Consider the following 26,518-nt stretch of genomic DNA (forward strand, 5'->3'; position numbering starts at 1 on the left):
TTTACATATAATAAGCTTCTGGTGTTGTACTTCTATATAATTCCTTCTAGTACCTAAAGTTATATTCACAATATGCAAAACTGCCAATTTTCACAGAGGTTAGTATGTATACAAGCTATTTTATACCACCAACTTTATTCATTCTCAAAATGCTCTGTAAGGTAGAGATTTCCTCTGTTTATCAATATATAAAATTTAAGTGTCAATTAACTGGTCAGCTTAGGTTTAACAGTTTGATTTTCACTGAATTAATCAATCATTTCACAATGAATTTCCCCAAATGACATGATGTTTAGATTACATACACACAGGCTCAAAATACATATTAAATAATAATCTGAAAAGTAACTGTAAAGATTAAAAATCTTACATTTAAAAAATTTTATTTTTTGGCCACAAGGCATATGGGATCTTCCCTGACCAGGGATTGAACTCATATGCCCTGTGTTGGAAGCACAGAGTCTTAACCACTAGACCACCAGGGAAGTCCCAGAATCTCCTCAGTTCTTAAAAGTATTCCATGGATGTACAACATATTTTAAGAGTTATTCCTGGAAAAATCCAGGGAGTTCAAGGATAGTGTCCCTTTCCGAGACTGTTTATTCTGGTTTCCAACATCTTCATATTCTTTAGAGTTTGTCTACCACTTTATAACTAAATGTCCTTATCTACACTCAAAATATCTAGTATCCCATTCCATTATCTTATCTGTTTGGATTGCCCAACTGCAGTGATTCATAGTCCTAACTTCTTCCTTCTTTCAACAAGCACTTATTTTTAAGTGGAAAGTGAAAAAAGAAGTGAAAGTTGCTCAGTCGTGTCCCACTCTTTGTGGCCCCATGGATATACAGTCCATGGAATTCTCCAGGCCAGAATACTAGAGTGGGTAGCCATTCCCTTCTCCAGGGGATCTTCCCAACCCAGGGGTTGAACCCAGGTCTCCCACACTGCAGGCAGATTCTTTACCAGCTGAGCCACCAGGGAAGCCCAAGAATACTGGAGTGGGTAGCCCTTCCTTTCTCTAGGGGATCTTTGCAACCCAGGAATCAAACCAGGGTCTCTTGCACTGCAGGTGGATTCTTTAGTGGTGAGCTACAAGGGAAGCCCTATTTTTAAGTGGGGAGATTCCCAAAAATGTTACTTTCCCGGGTCTGTTGCGAACCTAGGTCCCAGTTCCGCATCAAGAACAGGTTGTACAGGGTGGTACTAGCTACAGAAAGGACAGATGTTATGATGGAGCCAGAAAGTCAGTAGGTATTTGGGAAAGTACAGACTCAACTTTAATTCACACCATGTTGATAGCTACACTGGATGAGTCACACATATCCACCAAACAGTTTGTACTTCAAATGAGGGTAAAATAATATTGTAAGATAGCTAACTTTCTATACTCTTTTTCTTTCTTTTTTTAAGGCAGCATAATAAAATCAATAATGGAAAGCTATTCCTCCCTTTTCCTTTAGTGGTCCTTTCTGCCTAAAGCTATGCAGCTAGTTTAATTATTAAAAATATTCTTTCTGTTTTCTCCCGAGGAAAGGAATTCCATGCAGTCTCAGCACCAGGAATTGAGTTTTGCTCACTGTCCTTTCAAGAGTTAGATACAGAATCAAAAGCAGCCTTTATGGATTTGATTATAATCATTACAGGTATAAAACCTGAGGGCCCAGAGCTGAGTAACAGAAGAGCTGACAAACTTGAAAAAGCTCCAGTGTAATGAGATACTTACACAGATATGTACTCATAGCCGACTTTGTAAAATGCAGGTAATCTCTAAACAAGATAACTATTCTTTCACCATCTGGCAAGATGTTAAATAATTCTCTTCCTTGCTTTAAATTAAGGATATGATTAGCTCTTCAAACTACTGGTAACATGAAGCTCTTGCACATTGAGTGTAAATTAAGAATGATACTAGGGACGAAAGTATAGAGGGGGGTCATGTATTCGTTTCCTAGAATTGCCATAGCAAAATACCACAGGCATTTTTCTTTACTCATTCATCTATCCACAGGCATTTAGGCTGTTTGCATAATGTGGCTATTGTGAATAATCCTGCAGTGAACATGGGAGTACAGGGATCTCTTTGAGATCCTAATTTCTATTCCTTCAGGTCTATATCCCAAAGTGGGATTGCTAGATCGCATGGTATTACATTTTAAATTTTTTGAGGGACCTCCATACTCTTTTCCAGAGCAGCTGCACCAATTTTCATTCCCACGAATAGTGTACCAGGGACTCCTTTTTCCCATACTCTCACCAACATTTGTTATCTTTAGGGGTTTTTTTAAACATATTTTTGCAGGTGTAAGGTGATATCTCATTGTGATTTGATTTGCACTTCCCTGGTGATTAGTAACATAGAGTACCTCTTCCTATTTATTCAGTTTCTTTGCTTATTCTTAAAATGGGTTATTTGGTTTTTGTTGGTTCGGGGTTTTTCTAATGAGCTGCAGGAATTCTTTATTTTGGATTACCCTTTATCATATATATGACTTGAAAATATTTTCTCCCATTCCAAAGGCTGCTTTTTCATTGTGTTAATAGTTTCCTTTGTTGTACAACAAGTTTTTAGTTTGATTCCATTCTTTATTTTTCCTTTTGTTGACTGTTCCTGTTGAAAAAAATCATTGCCAAAGTCACTATCAAAAAGCTTCTCCTTTATGTTTTCCTCTTAAGAGTGTTAAAAGTTTCAAGTCTTATGGTGAAGTCTTTAATCCATTTTGAGTTGATTTCTGTGTATAGCTCAAAATCATGTTGTGCACAACCACAGAAACATTTTCCGTATGGTTCAGAATTACATAAGGGTCCAATTTCATTCTTTGCATATGAATATCCTATTATCCCAACACCGGTTATAGAAAAGATAAATCTTTTCTGACTCTGTGTTTTTGGTATCCTTATCAAAGATCAGCTGATTATATATGATCAATCTCACAATAAATTTTATCTCTCAATAAAGTTTAATGATCTTCTCTTTAAAGTACTGTAGACCTTATTAGAGTGATGACTAGTGGCTCCTGAAAACTCCTAATATTGCTGTAAATGGAGTTTTCTATTTAGTTTCACAGGTTTTCTGTTAGTATAGAAATGATAGCTTGCTAAATCTTCCAATTATTCCTAGTAATATCTGTAGCTTCTTTTTAGGGCAGCGGTCCCCAACCTTTTTGCCACCAGGGACGAGTTTTGTGGACAACAATTTTTCCACAAAAAATTGTGGAAAAGGGAGAGGGTGGTTCAGGCAGTGATGAGAACCACGGGGAATGACAGATGCAGCTTTGCTTGGTCGCCCCGCCACTCACTTCCTGCTGTGTGGTCTGGTTCCTACCAGGTGGTGGGCAGGTACCAGTCATGGCCTGGGTGTTGGGGACCCCTGCTTTAGGGTTTTCCCTGCAAATGATTACCTTATCTGCAAATACAGATTGCTGTTCCTCTTATTCCAGTTCTTAACATTGCCAATTTCTTTTCCTTGTCATATTAAAAGTTTGAAAATCAGTTCAGGAATAGACACTTTTTAGCACAAGAATATACTAAAGTACTAAAAGAGTTTATAAATATTCTAATTTAAATTTTTCTTACATCTACCTGTCTTTATATCTGTGCCATACTTGGCTTGGGATTTTTTTCCATCTTCATAACTTCTTCTTTTTGCTATAGAGAATGTCAGCTCAGACATATATATATTGGCTAGAAAAGCATCAAAAGAACAATGCTGTTAAGATATATAAAAATATATTTATTGTCCACTAGCCCTGTTCTTGTCCGTTATGGTAAGAATTACTTCCACTGGTCTCTTGAGGAAGTGTATTAAGAAACGCTCCATATAAGAATTATCACTTAAACAACAAACAAACAAAAAAACTTTAGTCCCAAATTTGATATGGAATAAACTCTGGCTTTGGTAAGATGAAACAGACTCTGGATGAGTCAGCAGAACTCCTTTCAGGTCCCTGCTATACAGCATGCATCTTAGTTTGATTGGCTACCAGGCCTCCGTGACTAAAAGTTAGAACGTCTTCTATGTTATGAGAAAGACAATTTGTGATAAAAATAACTCCTGACTAGTTAACTGCATATGGATAGGGGGAATATATCTAAAGATTCCTGATGAAGAGACATGCTTGAGGTGGAGCAGTGAGCAAGCATAAATTCCTGTTCTATTCTGAACAGACAGGCACCAAGGATGCCTTTTGATAAGTTCAGCTGAAACTAAAACTGTATTGGTCAATTAATTTGTTTTCCATTGCTGTGAAACAAATCACAAGCAACAGCAGTTTAAAATAATGTCCATTTATCATTTCCTAGTTCTATAGGTCTTTCTGGTGGCTCAGATGGTAAGGAGTCTGCCTGCAATGCAGGAGACCTGGCATGATCCCTGGGTTGGGAAGATCCCCTGGAGGAGGGCATGGCAACCCACTCCAGTATTCTTGCCTGGAGAATCCCTATGGACAGAGGAGCCTGGTGGGCTACAGCCCATAGGGTCGCAAAGAGCTGGACACGACTGAGTGATTAAGCATAGCACAGTTCTATAGGTCAGCAAGTCTAGGTATGGCATAATTGGGGTTCTCTGGTCAGTGACATAAGAAGGTAATCAAGATACTGACTGGACTGTGTTCTCATATGAAGCTCAGAGTCCTCTTCCAAGCTCCTTGGTTGTTAAAGTAATTCAATTCTCTGTAGTTGGATGATCAAGATCTCCTTTTTCTTGTGAGTTGGCAATCATGGGCTGTTCTCAGATTTTTACCATGTGGCCCTCTCATATCAGAGCAGTTTGTTCCTTCAAGTCTGGGAGATTTTATCTCATACTTTGAATCTCTCCAACTTCAAGAAGCACCCAATCTCTTTTAAGGGCTGACTTGATTAGGTCGAGCTCATATGGTTAATCTCTGCGTGGTTAGCTTAAAGTCAACTGATTACTAACCTAATCACAAAGCTATACCTCATCACATTCAGATTTTGCCCACACTCAAGAAGAGAGGATTATACAAGGCATGTCTACCAGGGAGCAGGACTCTAAGAGGTCCTCTTAGAATTCTGTCTGCAATAGAGGGTATTGCTACCTCTTTTCCTGGTCTCTTCCCAATCTTGATCCTGAATGTTTGTCAGTCTAACAGTGAGAAGAGACCAGGAAGAACTCACAGAAAACCTTACCAGGGACAGCAATTGCACTTGCCAGCGCTATTCCTTAGTTGACATTAAAGCCAGAGGACTCTTTGAAAAATGAAGATTCAATTAATCTCTTCATTTTATCTACAGATGCTCTGAAGTGATGTTTTTTTAATCCAAATAGAAGGAAGAATCCTAAAAGAGGATCTGCCACATAGATGAAATAGCTTTTAAAGTCTGAAAACTCCACTCCAGGACTACAGCTCTGTAACACTCTTGCTCTTGACCATGTAAGTCCTGGTCCTTTGAGGGGAGTTAAAAGACTAACAGATCTTGTTCTTCTACCAGAGGCCAGTATATCTCAGCAATTTGTTCTTTGTTCAAATCACATATAAGCTTTAAGGTCAAGTCTGTGGTCACCGAGGGACAGTGCATTTCCTCTTCGGGAAAGAGATCTGTAGCCTTTTAGAGAAGCCTCAATTGCATCTTTATGAAATAACCAGATCCTCACCTCAAACTAACTGGATTGCTATATCTCCACCTGGATTGAACTGGATAACTCCATCAGTCTTTCAAAGATTTTTGTAATTTTCCTTTTGATGTTATCTAGAAACAGTTTATACTGGTCAAGACATCATTTCAGTTATGTAAACTATACAAAAGGCAGAGACATCAAAATATATTTAGCCGTGTTGTCTACTGAGCTGATCAGATAGGGATGTGCAGAGTGTACATACGCATGTGTGTGTGTACATATATGTATATGTTTTATAGAGAGAAAACTTTCTGTCCATTTTATTACATAGTCCTTTTGATTGCTTTACATAAGCCTAAGCTATTTCTGCAGAAACAAAAAGGAATTATGGGATCTTTAAAAACATCAAATCAAGCACGGGACAGACACAAAGACAAGCTAGGTATAATACCAATCTGAAAAAGAGCACTTATGAACCTTTTTAATACTTTAGCAACCACAGCATATTCCGGTGGACCTAAATTAAAAGTGTTTTTAATATACTCCTTTGAGCTGTAGACATCCCAAGGGCTCACTCTCAATGGTGATGGGTAAGTTAGAGAGCTCAACTCAGGGCCTCATATTATACTTTTACCCAGAGAAATTCCATTGTAGTTTTTTAAGAAGCTATGTATTGAGTAGAGTGCACTTTGTAAAGGCCCATATGGGAAAAGAATTTTAAAAAAGGGTGAATCTATGATTCATTTTGCTGTACACCAGGAACTAACACAACACTGTAAATCAACTCTACTCCAATAACAATTTTTTAAAAAAGAAGCAGCTATGTAAAGTAAATTGGAAGAGAAAGGGAAAATTCCACCTCCAAAAAAAGCATTTGAAAGTCACAGGCATGGATAAGCTTTGTAGTCCTTTTAATGGCAGAAAGTTTATTTTTTTTAATTTATTTATTTTAATTGGAGGTTAATTACTTTACAATATTGTATTGGTTTTGCCATACATCAACATGAATCCGCCACAGGTATACATGTGTTCCCCATCCTGAACCCCCCTCTCTCCTCCCCGTACCATCCCTCTGGGTCGTCTCAGTGCACCAGCCCCAAGCATCCAGAAAGTTTAAAATTATGACTAGCCCTTATAAAGTTAATAGTTAACGGTCATGGCTAAATAAAACTTATCACCTGCTTTGGAGACCAAAAGGATACTTTCTAACACATCCAATAATAATCCAATGAATGGACCACAGAATTTTAAGATAATTCATCAGAAAGCTCTTTATAATTCTAACATCATTCTATGAATCTATGTGGTATAAATTAAACATGCAAAACTTACAAAGTCATTTTAAAAATTTAACTTCAAAATAATAAAAGCATAATATGCAAGCATTTTAAAACAACAATTATAGAAATAAAACCTCAGGTTATATAGTACTATATAGTACTACAGTACTGGGCAGTATGGACATTACACAGAAAAACACACCCTCTCTCACCTTCCCTGTGATATGCTGACACTCATATCCCAGAAACAAAACCAGCGGAGGGGAGATAGGTGATGGAGGGTTAAAGGGAAGGATGGGAGCACCCTGTAGGGCTCCTGAGCCGGAATCCTTTCCTTCTCCCCTATTTCTTATTTGTAGGAAATAGACTGTGGCCTCCTTGAACTACCCCAAGTTCCACAGGGCAGATTCGAACAGTCGCTAATTAGGAAAGGGAGGGATAGAAACAAGAGAGGAACAGCCAAGAAACAATAGTGCAGCCTTGGGACAGGGTCCAGGTTCTACCTCAAAAGATACACATAAAAATATCTTTAAACTCTTCAGAGAACCAAAACCCCCCGCAAATGGAGGATGCCAGCATTCTGCAATCCAGAATTAAGGAACCAGAAATACTCATCAGATTACCTGAGATCAGATTGAAGAAATGCAGTCCTATGCACACACACCCTGATCTCAGTAACCCCACCCTTGAACCAATCACTATTAAACTCCTCACCAAATCCTTCTGATGGCAGGAACCCACGGTGCCCTCCTTTGCCTGCAAAGCAATAATGCTATTTTCTACTTCATCCCAAACTCTGTCTCTGAGGTTCAATTTGGCACCAGTACCGAGGCCAAACTTTCAACATCAGTTTCATCCACTATCCAGAGATACAGGTATTCAAAACAAGTTATAAAAAGGCAAAATGCCTACTATTTTCACAAATCTATGTTTGAAATCTATGGTCACACCTACTCAAATCCCTGGGTCATGCCTGCTTGAAAAATATGGGCTTACCTGTTCAATTCCTGGGCCAAGAACATTCCCTGGAGGAGGAAATGGCAATAAGCTCCATTATTCTTGCCTGGGAAATCCCATGGACAGAGGAGCCTGGTAGGCTGCAATCCTTGGGGTCACAAAGAGTCTGACATGACTCAGCACACCTGCTCAAAAGCTCAGTTAATGAATAACTATAGAACTTCATGCAAATAATGAACTGGCTAAGGTTTTTTTAGGGTTGGTGAGAAATTTATAGACTTTTTATTTCATTTTATTTTTTATTTATTTTTTTAGGTTTAGACTTTTTAAAGTATTGATTGAGGTACATCTTAAAATCCAAGACTATATATACATATATTAATATAGTCAAGTAACAATTACTCAGTTATATCCAACTCTTCTTGATTGCATGGACTGTAGCCCTCCAGGCTTCTCTGTCCATGGGATTCTCCAGGCAAGAATACTGGAGTAGGTTGCCATGCCCTCCTCCAGGGGACCTTCCGGATCAAATCTGTATCTCTAACATCTCCTGCATTGGCAGGTAAGTTCTTTACAACCAGTATCACCTGAAAAGCCCCAATAGGATATATTCAGTCATTTTGAAAAAAAAAAAAAAAGTGTTAGGTTATTTTGTTTATATGCTCTAGATTAACATGATTCAATAGAATTCTTGTCAATGATTTAAATGTTCTGTATCTCTCCTGTTCAATTGGGCACCACTAACCATAGGCTCCTGTTGAGCATTTGAAATGAAGCAAGTGCCATTAGGAAACTCAAGTTTTAACTTTATTTCATTTAAATTAATATAAATTCAAAGAACCTCATTTTATGACAGTGGCCACCCATTGGAAGCACTGTTCTATAAAACACCTACCCTCTCATTTCTTTTACAAACAGCTTTGTCTTTCTCTTACAACCCTTTTCAAGGTCATCTCAGAGCCCCACAGGCAGAGGTATCTTTACCCTGCCCTGTGCTTCCATGGAATTTTCTGCATTTCTTTATTTTAGAACTTATCCACGGAATAGAAATTGTGCAGGTGCAAAATTGCCCTGCTAAACTATTGTCTGCATAACAGTAAGACAATGCTTCATTCCTGTCATCTCAGAATCCAGAGAGGGCCTGATATGCAGTAGGCTTTCGATATATTTTTTGAAATGAATGAAAGAAAAGAAGCTATAAGCAGCTGATTGAACAAGGAAGTTCTAAATGAACATTTAATATGTGTGGAAAACTATCCTTTGCCTGCCATTGTATTTTCTTACTCGCATTCATAAAAACCATTTATGCCTTAGCAGAATCCTAGCTCCGAAGTACAGAGAGAGTTTCTGCTTAAGTCATTTCAAGGCTTTTGGATCCAATAAGCCTTATGGGCACCACTGTGGTTTACAGCTGCAACTCATTTGCTTGCTCACCCTCAAACTGAGATGGTTGGTAAAGAGGCATCAGAACAAAGAGCTTCCCTGTATCCCAACGTGAACACAACACAAGACGCAGTACACTTACCGTCACCAACATCAAAGTCCTTGAAAGCCAGTTCTGAACCTGAATCATCAAGAAGGATTTCGCCATTCAGTGTGAACATCATGGTGTGTTCTGTCATGTCAACCATACACCCCACAACATCGCCAGCTTGCCAGGAGCGCCCATAGTGCTCATTGCCCTGGTGCCACCGCTGGGCCTGGAGACAGAAGAGTCACTGTCACAGAAAAAGCCAGACCGGCACCCGCCCACCGCAACTGGCACGATTCACAGCAGCCCTTGTGTTAACGTAGCGGGGGGAAGAAATGCAGTCAGCCCATCTGCCTACAGCAACTCGCTAAGTGATGTGGAGGTACCCAGGGATTCTGAATCCTTGACATTAACATCATATGTCGTTGAATGTTGAGAAAAACTGAAATGCTACTTCATGATTTGAGTCTATTATTTTAAAAAATCGAACCCTATATCCTTTCTGTTAAAAGAAAAACTGTGTCTTTAGAAATTTATTTTTCTCACTACAATGAACACTTCCCAGGATATGAGTTGTTTTTCTCCACTCCCCCAAATACAGAGAATTACGAACAGAGAATCAGCTGGGAACTGATCACTGAAAATGACATTCTAATTTTCAACTCTTTCAAAATAAAATTCCATTTCTTGGAACCAGTGGCACTCACATTTTAGCAAAATAGAAAACTAGAAGCATTTTAGTATAGAAAGGGTTTGAGTCAAACTTAAATATATTCTTTAGATATTTACTGAAATAATAAGCCAAAAATCATGTACATATATGTCAACACTGCCTTATCTATAACACAGGCGAAATCTCATAAATACATTTGAAACATAGTCTTGATAAATGTGACCTTTGAATCTGTAAGTATATTACAATGATTTGCAGATACAAAATTATAGTATTTTATCAGACAAATCTTTTTATTTTTCCCTAATGTATCATCTTCATTGTAAACTGATATATAACAGAATATATTCACCAATGCAAAACAATGATTTTTCTAAAGTATAACACACTGTACTTTTTAAAAATATATTTAACCAAATTAGGTACCAAAAGGTGTTAAATTTTTCTATCTATCTGATATAGAAAATAGGACTCAAGAAATGTAACATTTCAGAACAAAGTGGGTCAGTTGCCCTAGAAGACACAATACTGATTTCTAGTACAAAAAGGCTTTCCTAGACACACACCTGGCTACCCAAATGTCAAATATCTTCACAATTGCTGATTTATTTTAATTTTTTTTCTTTAATTAGGAAAAAAGCTCCCTCCAAAGGAATATAAATTTACTGAAAAAAAATTAGCAAATTAAAATAAGATAAAAGAATAAAATATCAACAACTTTATCAACCAAAACTGACTATTACTATTCTAGTGTGGTTATGTTCATATATAAATATTTCTAATTTTAAAATATTTTATACAGAAAAAGTAAACATTCAATGTTTACATAATGTACAAATAAACAATGTACCAAAAAAGAAGAAACTTACCAGCTTTCATCAAACTGAAAAAATTAAAATTACTCATAACACTGAAAATGGAAACTTTTGGTGATTATAAACAACAAACAGCATCACTGCGGCTATTAAATGTTTATATCTATCATTAATTATTGCTTGAGGATAATGGACTTGCTATGTCAAATGGATATATTTTGCATTAGCATATAGAGTTTTAATGCTTTTGATAGATGAGGATGATTCACCCTTTTCATATGATAGAGAATATTTTACTTCTTAAACTTTGAATAGTCTTGAATTTTCACAGGATGAGAGGTTTCAAAATGTTTTGAGACTACAGACAGAAGTTCTCCTAGAAACTATATTCTGAGTTTGGGTTCAGGAAAGCACAATATAAATATTACGTGTGTGTGTACTCAGTTGGTGTTCAACACTTTGTGACCCCAAGTACTGCAGTCTGCCAGGCTCCTCTGTCCATGGGATTGCCCAGCCAATGATACAGGAAAGGGTCCCCATTTTCTCCTCCAGGGGATCTTCCCAACCCAGGGATTGAACCCACATCTCCTGCATTGGCAGGCAGATTCTTTACCCCAGAGCCACCTGGGAAGCTGGACCATCAAAAGGAAAACGAGTGGAGATGCAGGGAGGCAGTGTGGAGCTCACAACACGCAGATGCTTTAGTGCACAGTAGCCTACAAAGGCAGGAACCTACAAACTCCTGTGTCTGGCGCCCAGCAAAGTGCACTCACCTTGAAGCCATCAAAAGCAAAGGCACATTCATCTGAGCCAAGCTCCTGATCAGGTTGACACCCTGGCCTGCTCCAGCCAACTCGCATGTCTCCAGAAGTGATCGCCTCGAATTCAAAATACCACCTTCCAGCTTTCACAGCATACGTTTTCTCAGCACGGAAGATGCGGAACCTCTCTCCCGTGCCGCTGCACACTTCAGCTCTGGCAGCTGTGAATGTAAAGGGGTTCTGGTGATCACTGAATGGGAAATTGAAAGAGGAGGACAGATACCACGTAACCTACAGGAACAATGCTAATGACACCTTCTCATCTTGATTCACATGTAACAAAGTGTTTTCATATCAGATGGAACCAGCTGGGTCAAGTGCAAAGTATACAAAAAGCCTGCATTTGGAGGCACTGGTGGTTAAAAGTCACTAACTCTGTAAGAGCAGATGATGTTAAGATTTTTTTTTTTTCTTTGGAAAAAAGTTTACCAAACACTTGGTGGTTTGGTAATGGAAAGCAAAATGGTAGTGGAAAATGAGATGCACTTAAGGGCATGAATGGGCAGAAGACAATAAAAGAGGTGGGCATGGTGGGAGAAGAGGAGGCTGGAAGGAATGAGGAGAGTAACACTGCCATATATACACACTACTATGTGTAAAACTGGCAGCTAGTGGGAAGCTGCTGTATCGCACAAGGAGGTCAGCACGATGCTCTGCGATGACCTAGGGGGTGGGATGGGGGTGTCATATGTAAACATATAGCTTACTGGCTTCATTGTTCAGCATAACTAACACAACATTGAAAAGCAATTGTACTCCGATTAAAAAAGAAAGAAAGAAAGAAATAGAGATGGGTTGGAGAAAAGAGGGAAGAATCAGCCAGGAAGTGAGGAGGAAAGAGAGAAAATAAGAAGAAAGAGATGAACATTCACAGAGAACAGCAACCATTGATACATTTCACAGACAGGATGGCTAAGTGCATTACGTCTTCCCCTAATCTACACCCTCACTGTAATGTGCTACACATACCAGAGCTGTGTTTAAGAGATTTGAGGAAACAACGAAAGGGTCAAGTCCAGCATCAGGATTAGTGCTGTGTGAAGGGAAAAAAAAACATCTGTAGGAAATGAGATGTACATGACATGGATGTGCCAGTGAAAACTTCAGACCAGGGAACCTGGAGCCAGGATAGCTTTAAGATCGTCACCCTCTAGGAATTCACATGCATGCGGACACCGGTCCCCTGAACAGATATCAAAGGGTATGGTCAGCTCTGTGAAGACAGAGGAGGGAATTTACATGACTTGACCTACATCTCACAACTAACAAACGGCAGGATCTGGGAGCTGCCAAATGCTACAGCTGACATGGAATTAGTAGATACCAGCTACATATTAGTTCTCATCTGTTCTCAAGTTAGGAAAGACCTTATAACAAATAAAAGTTTAATAAGAACTTAACTATTGATATGGCTAAATAAACAAAAACACTCAAGCTCTAAAGGTTGCCAATTAACACACGGTTAGATCACCGTTAACAATTTAAGCTTATATTGAAGAAAAGAAAAATGGACTAAAGAGGTTCTAGCCCATAATAGGGGCTGGTTTAATGAAAGGATCGGTTATTGCTTTTTGCTGATTATGTGATTATAGGGGATATAGAGGAACTATATCTGATAAACCTTTTAAAAGCTGTGTTAAATTTCTGAATAAACAATATTTTGTTTTTTCACCTCAAGTACATACACACACATGCTCACACCTAACAGCCTAGTCTGCTCCAGGCAAATCTCCTGTATATCCAACAGTGAAGCCTCAAAAGTCACACACTCGTATCATGTAAGACACTCAAGTATCTTCCTGAAAAAATAGATGCATTCAGGTCAGTCACTCAGTCATGTCCAACTCTTTGAGACCCCATGGACTGCAGAACGTCAGACCTCCCTGTCCATCACCAAATCCTGGAGTTTACCCAAACTCGTGTGCATTGAGTCAGTGATGCCATCCAGCCATCTCATCCTCTGTCGTCCCCTTCTCCTCCTGCCCTCAATCTTTCCCAGCATCAGAGTCTTTTCAAATGAGTCAGCTCTTTGCATCAGGTGGCCAAAGGATTGGAGTTTCAGCTTCAACATCAGTCCTTCCAATGAATATTCAGGACTGATTTCCTTTGGAAAGGACTAGCTGGGTCTCTTTGCAGTCCAAGGGACTCTCAAGAGTCTTTTCCAACACCGCAGTTCAAAAGCATCAATTCTGCACTCAGCTTTCTTTATAGTCCAACTCTCACATCCATACATGATTACTGGAAAAACCATAGCTTTGAGTTTAAAAATGAGGCATTTATACTACTCTATAGAGCAGACAGCATGTACAACCTTCTCTGAAAAGAAAAGGTTTGCTTTTGATACATTCAAGTTAGGAGTGGAAAGGGACTTGAATGAGAAAAACCTTCACCTTTACCTTGTCGGTAAAGGGTAAAAATTTCTCACATCTATTATTTAAAAACTGAATGATTTTTGAAAGATTGAATAGTAAACTACTTTTCAAGGACAAGAAAATTTACTATTCAGAAGATAATTCTAAATGTCATGGTACAAAAAAAAAAAAAATAGGAAACGACACATTTCCAGTCAGTGTCTCCCCCTAAACAGGACACTGATCCATTGTTTCTTTAAGTCATGCTTGTAATCCTCCTGAAATGCGTCACAGAGGTACAGAATACGATCAAGGAACTACACGAACCTTGGGAGATTACGTGTCAGGAAAATAAAATGCCCTCAACATATTTATCCTTATTTTTAGTGATGCTGACATTTGTAAATACAGTCATACTTATTACATTCTCATGTGGACTAACAGATTAAATTCCCAATTTCCTAAGTATGGAATATTCCATTTTTTAGAAATTTAAATTACTGAAAAATTCATGGGTCCTTTTTCCTATTTTAAGTTTCCAAGATATCAGACTCCACAAAATGCAAAGTGTGCTCAAAGAGCCAAATAAATTTTAATATTAGTTTAAGTCCAAATACATTGGGAAATCTGATATAGAAATAAAACCACTACATAATTTCCTTAAAATCCTACTGCAAATTTCTCTTGATATTAGGATTCATCATTAATCTTCCCTACTAATAATGGTAATAAAAATAGGGGGACTATGAAGAAGATCTGGGTCAGTAAGAGGCAATGATGAAGAATTTGTTCATCCTGGCATTTTTCTCCTTGACCTCAAGCTGCTGTACTATTCTTTTTCTTATTGAAGTATAGTTGATGTACAACACTGTATATATGTACAACAGTGATTCACAATTTTAAAGGTTATACCCCATTTATAATTATAAAAAAGGGCTCTATTTCCTGTGTTGTGCAAAATATCATTGCACCTCATTTGATACACAGTAGTTTGTTCCTCTTAATCACCTACGCCTACACCTTGCTCCTCCCGCCTTCTCTCTCTCCACTAGTAACAACTACTTTCCTCTCTACTTCTGTGAGCATATTTCTTTTTCTTAAATATATTCACTACTTTGTTTTATTTTTTCAGATTCCAGACATTTGTTGTTGTTCAGTTGCTAAATTATGTTCGACTCTCTGTGACCCCATGGACTGTGTATGGTACGCCAGGCTCCTCTGTCCTCCGTATCTTCGGAGTTTGCTCAGAATCATGTCTATTGAATTTGTGATGCAACATCATCTAAGCATTTCATCCTCTGCTGTCCCTTTGTCCTTCTGCCTTCAATCTCTCCCAGCATCAGAGTCTTTTCTAGTGACCCAACTGTTTGCATCAGGTGGCCAAAGTATTGGAACTTCAGCTTTAGCAACAGTCCTTCTAATGAACAGTTAGGGCTGATTTCCTTTAGGATGGACTTGTTGGATCTCCAGCAACACAGTTTGAAAACATCAATTCTTTGGCACTCATCTTTCTTTATGGTCCAACTCTCACATTAACACATGACTATTGGAAAAATCAAACAGAGACATTACTTTGCCGACTAAGGTCCGTCTAGTCAAGGCTATGGTTTTTCCAGTAGTCATGTATGGATGTGAGAGTTGGACTGTGAAGAAGGCTGAGCGCCGAAGAATTGATGCTTTTGAACTGTGGTGTTGGAGAAGACTCTTGAGAGTCCCTTGGACTGCAAGGAGATCCAATCAGTCCATTCTGAAGGAGATCAGCCCTAGGATTTCTTTGGAAGGAATGATGCTAAAGCTGAAGCTCCAGTACTTTGGCCACCTCATGCGAAGAGCTGACTCATTGGAAAAGACTCTGATGCTGGGAGGGATTGGGGACAGGAGGACAAGGGGACGACAGAGGATGAGATGGCTGGATGGCATCACGGACTCGATGGACGCGAGTCTGAGTGAACTCCAGGAGCTGGTGATAGACAGGGAGGCCTGGCATGCTGCGATTCATGGGGTCGCAAAGAGTCGGACACGACTGAGCAACTGAACTGAACTGAACTGGAAAAATCATAGCTTTGACTTTCTGAACTTCTGTTGTCAAAGTGACATCTCTGCTTTTTAATATGTTGTCCAGGTTTGTCACAGACATCCAAGAAGCAAGTGTCTTTTAATTTCATGGCTGTAGTCACTGTCCACAGAGATTCTGCAGCCCAACAAAATAAAATCTGTCACTGCTTCCACTTTTCTACTTGCCATAAAGTGATGGGACCAGATGCCATGATCTTAGTTTTTTGAATGCTGAGTTTTAAGTCAGTTTTTTCACTCTCCTATTCCACCCTCATCAAGAGGCTCTTTAGTTCTTCTTCACTTTCTGCCGTAAGGGTGGTGTTATCTGTATATCTGAGGTTATTGATATTTCTCCTTGCAATCTTGATTCTAGCTTTTGATTCATCCAGCCTGGTATTTTGCATGATGTACTCTGCATAGAAGTTAAATAAGCAGGGTGACAATTTACACCCTTGTTGTACTCCCTCCCCAGTGTGGAACCAGTCTGTTGTTCCATGTCCAGTTCTCACTGTTGCTTCTTGACCCACAGAGAGGTTTCTCAGGAGACAGGTAAGGCACTCTTACTCATATTTCTTTAAGAGTTTTCCACAATTCATTGCGATCCACACATATGTGATACCACACAGTATATGTCTTTCTGACTCATTCCACTTAGTATAATGCCCTTCAAATGCATCCATGTTGCTCTAAATGTCAAAATTTTCTTCTTTTTATGAGTAATATACCATTGCATGTCTATACCATACCTTCTTTATCCATTCATGTGTTGATGGACACTTAGTTGCTGAGCCGTGTCAGACTCTTTGTGCTCCCATGGACTGTAGCCCACCAGGCCCTTCTGTCCATGGAATTCTCTACCAAGAATACTGGAGTGGGTAGCCAATCCCTTCTCCAGCGGATCTTCCCAACCCAGGGATTGAACCTGGGTCTCCTGCATTGCAGGCAGATTCTTTACCATCTGAGTCAACAGGGACACTTAAGTTGCTTCCACACTGCAGGCAGATTCTTTATCAGCTGACCCACAAGGGAAGCCCCTAAGTTGCTTCCATATCTGGGCTACTGTAAATAATGCTGTTAGGAACATTGGGGTGCTTGTATCTTTTTGAGTTATTATTTTTATTCTTTCAGATATATACATCAGGAGTGGAATTTCTGGGTCATAATTGGTGCACTATTCTTACACTCATTGATGGCATTCAACTGAACTTGAAGTGAACATGCTGTTCATAGATATCATGCAAAGGACTTGCACGCTTCACGGATTTTCCTCCAAATGTCCAGGAGGCTCAGTTTATGTTCTAATTTTCTTACATTACTATAGAGTAGCTTGCAATCACGGTTTAAAGAAGAAACAGGTCAGGATTCTGTTTCTTGATAAAATCACTAAGTGGAAATCTGAATCCACAGACATTAAAAAAAAAAAAAAACACCCAGGCAATCTGCAACAAATTTCTGTTGCATATCCTAAAACATTAAGCAGCTGAACACAAAAGCAGGCCCTATAAGTACCTGCTGAATTGAATCTAAGAACAAAGACTCTCTTGAGCCCTGGACACAGGAACGCTGCCAAATAGGTAACCAGCAGCATCACTGTCAAAATACAGAACTTTTCTCCAAATATGCAATTGTTATTCTTTGCTTGAATTTAAACACTCTATATTTGTATATTTCTAGCTCATGTAAGTATGTTACATAAATGATTTTTATACAGTTAAAATTAAGTGCAATAGTAATTGACATTTTAAAAACTGAACAGCAGATAAATTCCCATCGCACTCTATCAGGGCTACTCAAAGAAAAAATTCAGGATTTAGGCCTTTAAAAACCACTTTAAGATTAAGGGCAAGGTCTGATAATATACTGTGTTCCTTGTACCCCAGAGATCCTACCATCAAGAAGGCAAACACCAATGACCATTCAAATAGGACCTACAATAGCTACACGCACTGCATCTAAACCATACACCAAGAGACGCTTACCACTAGAGGGCAGTCAAGATCTAACTATAGATTAAAAGTATACGTTATTTATAATAAGCTGGAAGGCAGGCTGCTAAGCCGATTCAGTCGTGTCCGACTCTGTGCGACCCCAGAGACGGCAGCCCACCAGGCTCCCCCGTCCCTGGGATTCTCCAGGCAAGAACACTGGAGTGGGCTACCATTTCCTTCTCCAATGCATGAAAGTGAAAAGGGAAAGTGAAGTCACTCAGTCATGTCCGACTCTTCGAGACCCCATGGACTGCAGCCTACCAGGCTCCTCTGTCCATGGGATATTCCAGGCAAGAGTACTGGAGTGGGATGCCATTGCCTTCTCTGGGAAGGCAGACTAGTCTCTTGAAAATTTTACACTTATCTAGAATCCTTTAGATCTAAAGTGATATCTGAGTGAACTCCAGGAGTTGGTGATGGACAGGGAGGCCTGGCGTGCTGCAATTCATGGGGTCACAAAGAGTCGGACACGACTGAACGACTGAACTGAACTGATAAGTAAGCAATTATAAACCCTTTTAATGAATAAGCATAGATGACTTTTCCAAATATCTTAAAATATTATTTAGGACAATTCTCCAAAGATAGCACAATTTCAACACTGAGTTCATATTCATCCTGGAATACATAAATCAGCATTCTGCTGACTAACAGAAAATAAATTATAACCCTGATGAATTACATAAGGTCCAGTATTCTGGTCATCTGATGCAAACAGCCAACTCACTGAACAAGTCCCTGGTGCTGAGAAAGGGCAGAAGAAGAGGGTGCCAGAGAATGAGATTAGTGGACGGCATCACTGATGCAATGGACGTAATAAACTTGGGCAAACTTTGGGAGATGGTGAGGGACAGGGAGGCCTGGTGTGCTGCAGTCCCTGGGGTCGCAAACAGATGAACACGGCTGCGTGACTTAACAACAACAGATTCAATTTTAACAAAAATATCAGGCCCTAAGGTAAGGTACATACTCTATATTCAAAATGCATAACCAACAAGGACCTACTGTATAGCACATGGAACTCTACTCAATGTTATGTGGCAGCCTGCATAGGAGGGGAGTTTGAAAAATGGATACATGAAAATGTATGGTTGAGTCTCTTTGCTGCTCATCAGAAACTACCACAACATTGTTAACTGGCTATAACCCAGTACAAAACAAAAAGGTTAAAGTTAAAAAAAAATACATGCTGTTAATTTTTCTGATGTCAGCAAAACAGTACAGCCAATTACAAACTACTAAAGTTTTAAATCTTATCTTAGTGATCACCAGACATTTTGCTTCATTCCATAAACCATCTCACATCTATCTTTTCATTTCCATTTTTCACCATCCTTCTTCTGAAGATCACATGTTTCCAAAAGCCTCGCAACTGGTCTCTCTATCCAAGCACTCTCCCCCTCCAATCTGTTCCTTTCCACTGTCGTCATAGTACTGCTACTGAACACTCTAACCACAAATCAAACTTTCGCTTTAAAACTTTCTGAGGCTAGAATTTCTCATACAAATTTACCATACTTCTTAGCTGGGGCTTTCAAAATATTCCATATTTTATAGCCTAATCCTTCTATTTCCAACTATTGCTGTTCTCTCCCCACTTACACTCTGTATCTTAGCCTAACTTGATAATCAATTTTCCCTCATCTCTTTCTGTATTCAATTACATCAGGTACACTTCCCCCTCCGGCAAGAATGCTCTTTCTACCACCAATCCCTACTTAGTATTTTGATCTAACAGCAAACTCAGACACACAAACTCAGACATGGAAAATGAGTCTTTCTTATGTATCTTCCATAGATTTCAGTGGCCACACATGATAAACAGAATAAACTCTACAGAACAAGTTAAGAACATTCATTAAACAAATAAGTAACAACAACTGTAACAACAATTACAACAAACATGATAACAAATCCTGGAGGAAGGGAGAATCCAGAGCTGCCTCATTTTATTGTTCAAAATGTTCAACTTTCAACAAAAGTAGTGAGACATGCAAATAAGAGAGTATGTTTTATATACATGGAGGGGAAAAGTCAATAGAAACTGTCACTGAGGAATCCCAGATACTGGACTTTTAGACAAAAATGTTAAACTAGCTATTTCAAATATATCCAAAAAATTAAAAGAAACCTTGCCTAAAGAACTAAAGGCAAGTATGAGAAAAATGTCTTACCAAATAGAGATTATAAATAGAGACTGAAATTACTTTAAAAATAGACTCTGGAGTTAAAAATTATAATGACTGAAATTAAAAATTCTCTAGAGGGGCAAAACAACAGGTTTGAGCTTGAAGAAGAAAGAATCAATGAATCTGAATAAAGATCCACTGAGATTATTAAGTATGTAAAGCAGGGGGGAAAAAAAAGAAGAAGAAAAATAAGCAGTCTTACAGACCTGCCAGATGCAGCAAGCCTAACAATGTGCACATAATGAAAATCTCAGGAGAGGAGAGAAAGAGGCAGAAAGAATACTTAAATACTGACAAAACATTTTACAAATTTGGTGAATAAAATTAATTTACAGATACAAGAAGCTCAACAAAATCCAAGTAAGATAAACTCAAAGAAACGCACAATGCACATCATAGTCAAACTACTGAAAGACAAAGAGGATCTTGGAAGCACCAAGAAAGCAGCAGCACATCACATACAAAGACCCTTCATACGAGTAACAGCTGATGTCTCATCTGAAAACATGGCGACCAGAAGGCAATGGGATGAGTATACACAGTGCTGAAGGGAAACTCAACCAGAATTCTATATTCAGAAAATCGTTATTGGTCTCTCCAAGGCTTCTAACACACAGCATCACTCTTTCACTTTTCTCTCTTAGCAAACAGCCTCACTTAATATTTCAACAGAAAATTCTAACGAAACAGTAACAATTTCCCCAGCTTCTTCCTGATTTTCCGTAACATAGTTTACTGTATTTTTAAAATCCTGACTGCTCCGCCATCAAGCTTAGCGCTGCATGTGTTCTTCTTATGTAAGGCCAAATCTTTTATCTGTGTCGTAAATTTCACTTCCCCACCCCTAATCATTTTCATATCATGCTTCATCAAGTTCCTCTCCTTTATTTTCAACCTCTCCTTTCCACTGGTTCTTTTTCTTAGAACCAGAAACCATTTCTTAAAAATGTCTAAATTTCTCCTATTTAAAAAAAGGAAAAATGTAATCCTCTCTTTCTCTCTAGCAATAGTCTCAGCTACACACACACACACACACACACACAAACATGTGTATATGTGTGTGTGTAAACTGAGTCTTGGTTGCTGTGTATAGTTGTCTCAAACACAACTCAAACTGAAATTCCAAACTCAGAATCTCTCCAATTTCCCATCTCTGACTGCTCCAAAACCATTCCAGACACCTTCATCTTTCTACTGATTCTATTTCCAAATGTCAAACGAGTCTGTCCTATTCTTTCTATGCACAGTACTGGTTAAGTTCAGGCCAGAAAAAGTTTAGGAGTGTCAAAACACTCCTCACCAACACCAAACTGCTGTCCCCACCTTTCAGTTTGTCCACATTCAGCCCATTCTCCAAAGAGAAATGGAGTGATTCTTTAAGCAGGAAAACCTTCTGTTTCAGTCTCTGCCTTCTCTCCTTCATTTCCTTCTACTTCTCAAACTCTACTTGATACTCAGCCGTGCAAAGCCAACTGAAAGTTCCCAGGTGCAGTCTTTCCTTGATTGCCAAGCCTTCACACACTATTCCCTCTGTCTGAACAAATGAACCTGACTGATTCCTACTGATTCTTCTAAGTACATGGTTTGAGAACACATCTCCAAATATTTTGTCACACTTCTCTAAAAAACTGTGGGCTTAAGTGTGAGATGCATTGAGTGACTCACTTCCAACAAACAGAATATGGTAGAAGTCACTGCAATGAGCAGTGAGGCTTCTTTCTTGCACTATCTGTTAGATTACTCAATCTGGGGGAAGCCAGCTGCTATGCGAAGGAAGTATCTCTGTGAGGAGGTCTTCATGACAAGGAACTTAGATATCTTGCCAATACACAGAGAAAATCTGAGTCCTTTAACCAACAATTATGCAACTGAACTGTCTTAGCAGCAAACCCCTCAGCCCCACTGAAGTCTTCAGATGACCGCAGCCCTGGTGGACGTGACACAAACCTCAAGAGAGGCCATGATCCAGAAGTGAAGTCGCTCAGTCGTGTCCAACTCTTTGTGACCCCATGGACTGTAGCCTACCACGCTCCTGTGTCCATGGGATTTTCCAGGCAAGAATACTGGAGTGGGTTGCCATGCCCACCTCCAGGGGATCTTCCTAACCCAGGTATCAAACCCATGTCTCTTATGTCTCCTGCATTGGCAAGTGAGTTTTTTTTACCACTAGCGTCATCTGGGAAGCCAAACGAATCCATTCACAAATCCCTAAAAGATAGAAACTTTGAGATCAACAAATGTTTGTTGGTTTAAGCCCTCAAATTTTAGGGAGGGATTTGTTACACAGCAGTAGATAACTAATACATCTCTTTAAGATTTTTCTGACAGCTCAGTTAAACCACTGCTGGGATACTTGGGGATTAATGCTTACATCACACAAAAGTGTGAAAAATTTAGTCTACCTTTCCTGCCTATAATGAAATCTACCTGTGGGCAAAACTTTTTCATTCATTGTTGAATATAAGCACAGTAGATGTTCAATAACTACATATTAAAATCAAATGGAAATGAGGATGATCTGAAATATGAAAGTAATATGAAACCCAAAGATGGCATCACTGATTTGATGGACAAGAGGTTGAGCAAGCTCTGGGAGTTGGTGATGGACAGGGAAGCCTGGCGTGCTGCAGTCCATGGGGTCACAGAGTCGGACACGACTGACCGACTGAACTGACCTGAACTGAAGCTGCTTTTCTTCCTTCTTGAAATTCATATAAGTCACAAGAAAGGGAAGCATAACTTACTAACACATTGCTTCACTGATGTGTTAAGCAAGATTATATTACACTTGTAAATAATATGTATGTAAATATGTATGTTATCAGAACAACATCTTATCCAGCATCCTCCTGAATATAGTTCTCACTAAACGTGAATGTATCAGATGTATCTGACATAATTTATGCCCATAATTATTAATGTCTATAAATATAATCATCATTATTTTTCTCTAGCATATACTGCATGTTTCCTTATATAGGGTAAAATGTACTCTCCTCCCTGAATACTGCCTGCAATTAACTAATTCCTTGAAAACTCAAGGTTATTGTTACAGCCACGATTAATCATTTCTCTGAGCTGTAGTGGGTTTGTTTCTTTACTGTTTTCTCTTTAATTAGCTGGCTGTCATGTGTAACTTAAGAACTGAGTCAGCTTAACATTGGCAGTGCTCTATATAATTTTCAATGACTATCAGAAAAGTAATGGTATAGGAAATACATATAAATGCAGGATAAATAACTTCCAAAAATGTTTAAAATAAAGCAGAGTTGGGGAAGAAAGTGGAGAACACACTACTAAGCATCTAGATAGCCAAAATATAAATATTCATGTAGAAAGGAATAAAAATAAAATTGGAGGATATCAAGTGGTTGCTGTGTCAGGCTTTAAAACCATGGATGATTTTTTTTCACTGAACCTTTACTATCATCATTATAAAATTTTTCCAGCAGAAAAGATATAGATTATCAACTCTCCTATCTAATACTATCTAGGGAGACACAAAGGTAAGAAAATATACAGTTAGAAAGAGGCTCAAAAACATCTATGACTATTGTACACTTGCTAGATACCTGTTGTATGCATATTAGGTATATACCTAATAGAGTAGTTGAATCAAATATTTTTAAAGTATGGAAAATACTGGAAAATGGTATACTATCACAGGCATTCTTAATGAATATGTGTGTCCTTAATATATCCAACTGTTCATTAAAGAGTGAATTTAATAGGTCGTCCCACTGCTGGGCATACACACCGTGGAAACAAGAATTTAAAGAGGCACATGTACCCCAATGTTCGTCGCAGCACTGTTTATAATAGCCAGGACATGGAAACAACCTAGACGTCCATCAGCAGATGAATGGATAAGAAAGCTGTGGTACATATACACAATGGAGTATTACTCAGCCATTGAAAAGAATACATTTGAATCAGTTCTAATGAGGTGGATGAAACTGGAACCTATTATACAGAGTGAAGTAAGCCAGAAAGAAAAACACCAATACAGTATACTAACACATATATATGGAATTCAGAAAGATGGTAATGATAACCCTGTATGCGAGACAGCAAAAGAGACACAGATGTATAGAACGGACTTTAAGACTGTGGGAGAGGGCGAGGGTGGGATGATTTGGGAGAATGGCATTGAAACATGTATACTATCATGTAAGAAATGAATCGCCAGTCCAGGTTCGACGCATGATACTGGATGCTTGGGGCTGGTGCACTGAGACGACCCAGAGGGATGGTACGGGGAGGGAGGAGGGAGGGGGTTCAGGATGGGGAACACGTGTATACCTGCAGCGGATTCATGTTGATGTATAGCAAAACCAATACTATATTGTAAAGTAATTAACCTCCAGTTAAAATAAATAAATTTATATTAAAAACAAAGGTTCATAGATTTTTGAAAGTTAACACGATTACTAATGACTGAAGTTCTCCATAGGATACCACAGCCACTAAACAGATGTAAGACAAAGACACTTGCAATTACGAGAGTTTACTCATAATAATTCATGAGTGGGTATTTGTAAGTCTTCCTCAGACAACCACTTTGCCTTATTGCATTCCTTTTTCTTGAGGATGGTTTTGGTTACCACCTCCTGTACAGTGTTACACACTTCCATCCATAGTTCTTCAGGCACTCTGTAATCCCTTGAATCGATTATTGGGAATAGATTGGGATTCCCTTGAATAGAATTCCTTGAATCTATTGGGAATATACATAAATGTCTGAAAGTATAACCAAAAAATGACAATAATTTATCTTTTTGCCAAAAAAACATGCTGGTCATAGCAAATATCCTCTTCCAACAACTAAAGAGATAACTCTACACATGGACATCACCAGATGGTCAAAACTGCTCAGATTAACTACATTCTTTGCAACTGAAAATGAGGAAGTTCTGTTTATAGTCAGTCAAAACAGCTCTATACTGGAGCTGACTGGCTCAGATTATCAGCTCCTTATTGCAAAATTAAGACTTAAATTGAAGAAAGTAGGGGAAAGCACTAGGCCATTCAGGTACGACCTAAATCAAATCCCTTATGATTATACAATGGAGGTGATGAACAGATTCAAAGGGTTATGGAGTGCCTGAAGAATTATGGATGGAAGATTGCAACACTGTACAGGAAACGGTGACCAAAACCACCCCCAAGAAAAAGAAATGCAATAAGGCAAAGTGGTTGTCTGAGGAGGCCTTACAAATAGTTGAGAAAAGAAGAGAAGAAAAAGGCAGAGGGAAAAGGGAAAGATCCAACTGAATGTAGAGTTCCAGAGAATAGCAAGGAGAGATAAGAAAGCCTTCTTAAATGAACAATGCAAAGAAATAGAGAAAAAACAATACAATGGGAAAGACTAGAGATCTCTTCAAGAAAACTGGAGATACCAAGGGAACATTTCATGCAAAGATGGCCACAATAAAGGGCAGAAACGGCAAGGACCTAACAGAAGCAGAAGAAATTAAGAAGAGATGGCAAGAATACACAGAAGAACTGTAAAAAAAAAAGTGTCGTAATGATCTAGATAACCACAATGGTGTGGTCACTCACCTAGAGCCAGACATCTTGGAGTGTGTGGTCAAGTGGGCCTTAAGAGAAGCATTACTACAAGTAAAGCTAGTGGAGGATGGAGTTCCAGCTGAGCTATTTCAAATACTAAAAGACAATGCTGTTAAAGTGCTGCATTCAATACGCCAGCAAATTTGGAAAACTCAGTAGTGGCCACGGGACTGGAGAAGGTCAGTTTTCATTCCAATCGCAAAGAAAGGCAATGACAAAGAATGTTCAAACTACCACACAATTGAACTTATTTCACATGCTAGCAAGGTCATGCTCAAAATCCTTCAGGCTAGGTTTCAGAAGCTCATGAACTGAGAACTTCCAGATGTATAAGCTGGATTGAGAAAAGGCAGAGGAACCAGAGATCAAATTGCCAACATCCACTGAACCATAAAATAACCAAGGGAATTCCAAAAAAATTCTACTTCTGCTTCATTAACTACAATAAAGCCTTTGGGTGGATCACAACAAACTGGAAAATTCTTAAAAGAATGGGAATACCAGACCACCTTACCTATCTCTTAAGAAGCCTGTATATGAGACAAGAAGCAACAGTTAGAACTGGACATAGAACAACAGATTGGTTCCAAATTGCAAAAGGAGTACATCAAGGCTGTATATCATCACCCTGCTTATTTAACTTATATGCAGAGTACATTATGTGAAATACCAAGCTGGATGAATAACAAGCTGGAATCAAGATTGCTAGGAGAAATGTCAACAACCTCAGATATGCAGATGATACTTTTAATGGTAGAAAGAGAAGAGG

General features: G+C 38.7%; 1 protein-coding gene across 1 annotated transcript in view; it reads right to left on the bottom strand.

The window, feature by feature from the left end:
* Positions 1-26,518, bottom strand: part of RYR2 (ryanodine receptor 2) — a 578,200-nt gene that overhangs the window by 270,089 nt on the left and 281,593 nt on the right. The window contains exons 28-29 of the mRNA XM_068983081.1: positions 11,548-11,756; positions 9,341-9,515 (exon numbers count right to left, since the gene is read on the bottom strand). Of these exons, the coding sequence (XP_068839182.1) occupies positions 9,341-9,515; positions 11,548-11,756 (384 nt within the window). The remainder of the gene's footprint in view (positions 1-9,340; positions 9,516-11,547; positions 11,757-26,518) is intronic.

The sequence above is a fragment of the Capricornis sumatraensis genome, chromosome 10 (assembly GCF_032405125.1).
Source record: "Capricornis sumatraensis isolate serow.1 chromosome 10, serow.2, whole genome shotgun sequence".
Taxonomy (NCBI): domain Eukaryota; kingdom Metazoa; phylum Chordata; class Mammalia; order Artiodactyla; family Bovidae; genus Capricornis; species Capricornis sumatraensis.